Consider the following 6,000-nt stretch of genomic DNA (forward strand, 5'->3'; position numbering starts at 1 on the left):
CCTGAAATTTTCCTGTCCAAAAAATCCAGTCTGTCTGGTGGCACAGTTCAGCCCTCACTGGAGCTGGAGCAGAAGACAAAGGCTTTCTCCCTGGCTCTCATCCAGGAGGATACCGTGACACATCTCCTCCCCTCCCCGGGCACAGGTCAGCCTGTCTTCATGAAACACGTGCTCCTCCAGCTCCCTGAGTTTATAAAGCTTAAATCGATGTTTGCAAAGTCTTTGCAGCTGCTTGGACGAAGTGTGGTATCACAGTACAAATATCACCTCATTAACAAAGAGGTTTTGCCATCTCTTATAAGCACTGCTAAAGTTCACGTTCATTTTACCTGAGAAATGTGGGAAGAAGAAAATAAAGCTTCATTGCTGGCTGAATTTTATTGGGAAATAAAATTATACCAAAGACTCCAATTTTATGGAAACACGACACTATTTTAAAAGAGAGTTCAAGGATTTGGTAAGCAATAAAGGTATTTTCCTCTCTGGGATTTTCTGTTTGGGGCAGCTCCCATGCCTGTGTTCCCTCTCAGCTTTCCCTGACTTACTCTCAAAGGTGCTAGAACCACTTTGTTATTTCTTTCACATAAGGAAAAGGATGGTCTGCCTGCCTGGTGTACTTTTATGTCTTGCTGCACACAAAAGCAAGGATAAACTCAAAGTTCAAGCTGAACCTTTCTTCATTTTGATTTTCTCTTGTGATCTGAGCTTGTGAAAACCATCCAGGGAGCCACTGTGAGAGCCAGGTCTAACATCTCCAATCTTCTTGGGCTGGGCCTGCAGAACTCCAGGACCCATCCTGGCCAGGCCCAAAAGCTCCAGCTGAGGACAGCAAGTTTGCCCAGTGTCCTACTGAAAAGGCTGAAAAAAATTGCTCTTAAGGTATTGTGGAGCCTGTGGAGCTTTGTCCGGATCCTTTGGAGCTTCTCATTGTGTTGAAAGCTTGCAAGACAAGTTTGAGCTGCCTGGGGTACACGTGTCCCAGCTCTGGTGGAGATCAGGGATCCCTCCTTGCTCATGGAGGCGTAGCAGAGGCCAGGTGAGGGGTTGAAGCTGGAGTTTCATTACACTACGACTTCCCAGGTGATCCTTCTCTCAAAGCACCTGGGATGCTGTCCCTGGGCAGACAGCACCATGAGATGTGCAAAGCTGAGACAGCCACCAGTCACGCAAGGGGAAGGTGGTGCTGAGGAACACCCTGGCTTGCACAAAGCACACCTGGTATCTCAGAGCAGGGACTGAAATACAACTTCCACCCCAGCTCTGTTTTAACCTTAAGGGGATGGGGAAATGTTCTGCTCAAAAGCTGCTTTCATCAGCTCCCCTCTGCCTGCAGGCTGAGGAAGCCTTTGCTGAATAAACAGCACTTCTGTACAAAAAATAAACTCTGAAGTCTTGCAATCCATTTTGTGCTGTAGCAGTGAGGATAATGAAGCAGGAGACTGGTGATCTGGCAGAAAACAAGCGTATAAACTATTTTCTCGGCTGACTAATGGTATCCTCAAAAGTCTGTGCAAGGACAGTGAGCATCTTTGACATCCTCTGCAAAGCCAGCCAGGAAAGGCTCCCCTTCTCCTGGTTTGGTGCTGGAGCAGCTGATGATCAGGCTGACAAAATTAAGATGGCTCCTGCCAAAGCCTGGGTGAGTTTTTAGGGGCTGACCCTAAAACCCCCACAATATGCAGCCGATGCAGAGGACTCCAAGCTCCCCTTGCACCTCTCCCAACAATGAAATACCTGCTGCTGTGGCACCAACGTGATACCTACCAATTGCTCTTCTCTTTTTTTTTTTTTTTTTTTGGTGTGTGTCTTCAACAAGATAATCACAAATTCAAGGAATAAGGCAAAATTTCCCTCCTTGAGCTCAGCCTATCCAGGAGCAAGGGGCAGTGCTGTCTCTCTAACATCTGGTAGATTTTTCCTGACCAAACCACTGCTGAATCTGGGGCAGGCAAACAGCACAAACCAAAGATAAGTGTTTTTAAGGACTCCAGCTCCATCAGTACAGAACATACAGTAACAAAACAACATCTGCTGGGCTTCAGGAATATTTTCCCTACAGGTTTTTATTGACATACCCTGCTTTTTTTTTTTTTTTTTCAAAACAGTGATGTATTTTTTCCTGCAAAATTTTAAATTAAAGCCCAAACGAAGTACAAATCTCCGCATTCCTGGGTCTTCAAGATAAACTATCCTTTTTTTGGCCTGGATGCATGTTTCCACTTGAAAACAGAACCTGACTGGAAAGAAACAGGAGCCAAGAGAAGTGTCATCTGGCTTCAGGCTGCACAAACTGCCTTGGAAAAGCCAACTCCATGCTGTGAAATAGCAGTGTTAGAGAGCACTCCCCTCTCTGCCTACCTAAGAAGTCCCCCATCCCATGGTGGTGACTCCTTCAGACCAAATTGCCTCTCTGTAGGAGACCAAGACCCAACCTGTGCTCACCCGAGTGATGCTGGAGACAGTCACCAACCCCTGAAGCTATACAAACATAAACACCAAGTTCCCAGCGTGCCTGGGCTGCAGAAACAAGTTGCTCCAAAAACGTTTTTGCAGTCACTGAAGATGAGAGACTCACCACTTCTTTGATTTCAACCTCGGGGCCGGGTTACGGGGGATGAGGAAGAGGGCTCTCATGGGATGCATGTCACAAAGAGCTGCAATTTGCAAGAAGAGGCATTAAATGTGGCACAGCATCTCGCAGACCCACCCCAAGCTGTCTAAAGAGAGGCTACACACCCAGAAGGGGAGACCTAAGTTTCCTCTGAAAGACCCGCAAGGCAGGAGGATTTACAGTGACAACCCCCCTACAGAAAATCCCTGGCCTGGCAGCAGCCTGGAGCTCAGGTGAGAGCTGATGTCCCCAGCCAAGTGACGTGTGTGTCCCCAGCACTGACTGTGCTCCTGCAGCTGCGTGTCCTCAGCATCTGGCCCAGTGCTGGGAGCAACTGGCCCGGAGCACCACATGCAAACTGTGCCCTGCTTTATTTACTTGCATTTACCAGCACACAAGGACAGTCCCAGGATAACCATAAAAACCACAGCAGTGTGACTTGTGCAGATGCGCCGACTGAGCTCAGCGTGCCACTACCTGTGTCACCACCTGCTTCCAGTCCTCCACCCCTTCTTCATCTGTATTTTACTGGAGGAAATGGAGTCCCAGAGTGCTCAAGTGACTTATCTGGAGTCATACAGGGTCGTGCATCTTTGTTCACTGCCCATCCTCTGTGCCATACTGCCCTGGCAGTTTTGTGCCCATGGACCCTGTGAGCCCCAGCTCAGTGAGCAGAGGTTGCTTGGCAAAACCTTTGCATGGTGCTTCTTGCAGAGAACTGGTGCTTTGCAAGGCCCAGCACATTACAACCCAAGGTTATATTAAAGCAGAGCCATGCATCTACTTACGGGGAGCGCCTTCTGCCATCTCAATGGCTGTTATCCCCAAAGACCACAAGTCACTCTGTAAAAGAGAGCAGAGGGACATAAGTGATGCAGGGGAGCACTGTCACAGCAGTGGGCACTAGGCAAGGGGTAAGCGTGGCTCTTCCCAGCCCAGGGTGCTCAGCCCTGTGAGCTGTGTCTCTCTGGCCCCTGCAAACCCCCTGACCCACAGCTTGGGAGATCGTCTCATTCTTCTGCCACGTGCTGGAGCTTTAGAAGAGGCTCCCAACCCAGCTGTTAGCCCAAGATTTATTTCAAAACCTTCAAGGTGGTTTTGGTATGGGATACGGCCACCCTGCTGAGGCACTGCCCCCAGTAGCTGTGGTGAGGACACTGTCTGGGGAGATGCTGATGACCTGAAGGTCCCCTGGTGGGGGCATCTTAATGAGCCCTGTGCACTAATGAACAAACCCCCAGTTCCTGAATGAGCCAGTGACAATCTACTCCCTGGCTTCACGGTTGGGGTAAGCAGCAAACCTGGCTGCTGGCTCCCTGCTTAAAGCTGGATGATATATATCCATGGATTTGATACACCTCCACAGAAAACAGGCTGTCTGGAATAGATTAAAAACATCAAGCACCTTGAGATACCTCAGGAGGCTCCTGTATCATGGACTGCTCATTAAATGGGAGCCTGAAAAAGTGGCGTTTTGCCAGTGGAAGGAGAAACGGACACTTTTATTTACCCTGTTCCCAAGCCCTGCTCAGCAAACATGGTTGGTTGAGTCGCCTGAATGATCAGAGCACAGAGAACACGCCTGTTTGGAAAACTTTGATTTCATGCTTGTATCACTCTTCCTTCCATTTTCTCCCTCGCAAACAGGGACATTTGTATCCCTGGCTCCCTGTCAGTGAGCTCCCCTCCAGCACCTCCTCCCCACCCCACCATCACTCCTGCGCTGCGGCTGCACCTCCAGATCTGGTAACGAGCCCCAAAGGACGGCTCGGCTCTCCCGGCAGCAGCAGAGGCACAGACAGTACGTGCCTGGTGAAAGAAAACGAGCACCTTCCCTCACGGCACTGCTGCAATTTGTTTTTTTGGCAGAAGGTGGCTAATTCGTTATTTTGGACACTGTGTATAGGTCTGCTAATGATGCACAAGCCAGCACTCGCTGCATTGGGAACAGGACCCAGTCTCATGTTGGTGCCTTCATCTCAAGTTTAGCCTCTGACCCATCTCCAGGGGGATAGAGAGACCTGCCTGAGATGGGAGCAACAGCCAGGGCAGAAGCTGCAGGTGCACAGGGGACCAGAACAAGCCTGACGCTATGTAGCTGCAGCTGTTTGCTGGAGACCAGCTAAACTCCAGTTAGCACATCAAAACCAGTGAACGTTGTAAATAGGTACCTCTCAGAATGGGTGGGACAGACTCTGCCTTCCACCCTCCCTCCTGCACCTCCAGCTCTCACATCCTGCTCGCCCCTCACCCTGCTCTCTGCCATGTCCCTTCAGTCCCACTGCGGTTTTCATCTCTCCATTTCAAGAGCTGCCCTTTCCAAACTGCCTCAAGCCTCTGAACCTGCAATTTAGCAAGTAAATCCCAGAAAGGTTGTTTTTCCCAGCACAGAACCCCAGAAGCTCAGCCACAGCTGGAAAGCACCTCCTGGGAGAAGCACCTTCTTACACATACCATCCAGGAAAGACAATTTGGATTTTCAATTTCGAGGCACTTTTCCTCATTTGTAAATCAAGTTCTCCCCTAAAAAATGCCGTCTTTGCTACACATCTTTGTACCTGCTTAAAAATTCTCTCTCAAATCTTATTTCCAGTCCTTTCACAGGACAGTCTCATCCATTCTTTGTTTCTGGTCAGCTGGGATTTCTGCTGCATACTTAATTATCGCAGTCTTTCCACATGATTCAGCACGCATCACCCCTTCCCTTTGGGTTGCCGCTGAACTCCTTCCAAATTCCTAGTGTGTCTTTCCATATCGAGGTGCTCAGTATTATATGCAAGATGCTAAGTGATCTTAAAGCTGGAGCAATACAGAAAGGGATTATCACTTCTCTAAGTCTCCCAGAGAAAGCAGAAAACTCAGCAGGAAGCAAACATTTTATAACAAATTGGAATTCAGGGTTTGGGGTTTTTTTTGTTGGGTTTTTATTTTTGAGTCTGAAAAGCTTTTCAGTTCACCCAGCAAAAAGATGCTGTGCTAGTATGTTTGCATTGCCTTGACTTAGGAAGGGAAGCAAGCTTCCTTTCCCCCCTGCCTCTTTCTAATCTAAGCTTATTGACAAGATAGCTCAAAAGAAAAAAAGGAAGACTGGCTGGGGGAAAAACCAACAAATAACTTCAACAATGTGGGGTTTCTATTTGTTCTTTTTTAAAGTGGTTTATTTTTGTGAGGAGGTATTTACTGCCTCCTTCCATAGATTACACAGGCATCTCTTTCTGGTTAAGAAAACAGTGAGATCAGAGGCTTTTTGTCCAGCAGATTAAGCCTGCAAGGATTCCTTTTTTCACCCTATAAATCTCATCTTTCTTATTCACTATTTTAAGGCTAAACCTGAGAGGATCTGATTTGCAACCTTTTTGAAAAAAAACCCTGTAATTTACATTCCCCCC

General features: G+C 48.0%; 1 protein-coding gene across 9 annotated transcripts in view; it reads right to left on the reverse strand.

Moving 5' to 3' along the window:
• The window catches only part of TNIK (TRAF2 and NCK interacting kinase), a 134,760-nt gene that overhangs the window by 52,534 nt on the left and 76,226 nt on the right, over positions 1-6,000 (reverse strand). For all 9 annotated transcript variants that reach the window (XM_026854564.1, XM_026854563.1, XM_026854559.1 and 6 more), the window contains exons 7-8: positions 3,400-3,454; positions 2,576-2,654 (exon numbers count right to left, since the gene is read on the reverse strand). In XM_026854564.1, coding sequence (XP_026710365.1) covers positions 2,576-2,654; positions 3,400-3,454 — 134 coding nt within the window. The remainder of the gene's footprint in view (positions 1-2,575; positions 2,655-3,399; positions 3,455-6,000) is intronic.

Source organism: Athene cunicularia (assembly GCF_003259725.1).
Source record: "Athene cunicularia isolate RWA chromosome 9 unlocalized genomic scaffold, athCun1 chr9_part1, whole genome shotgun sequence".
Lineage (NCBI taxonomy): Eukaryota > Metazoa > Chordata > Aves > Strigiformes > Strigidae > Athene > Athene cunicularia.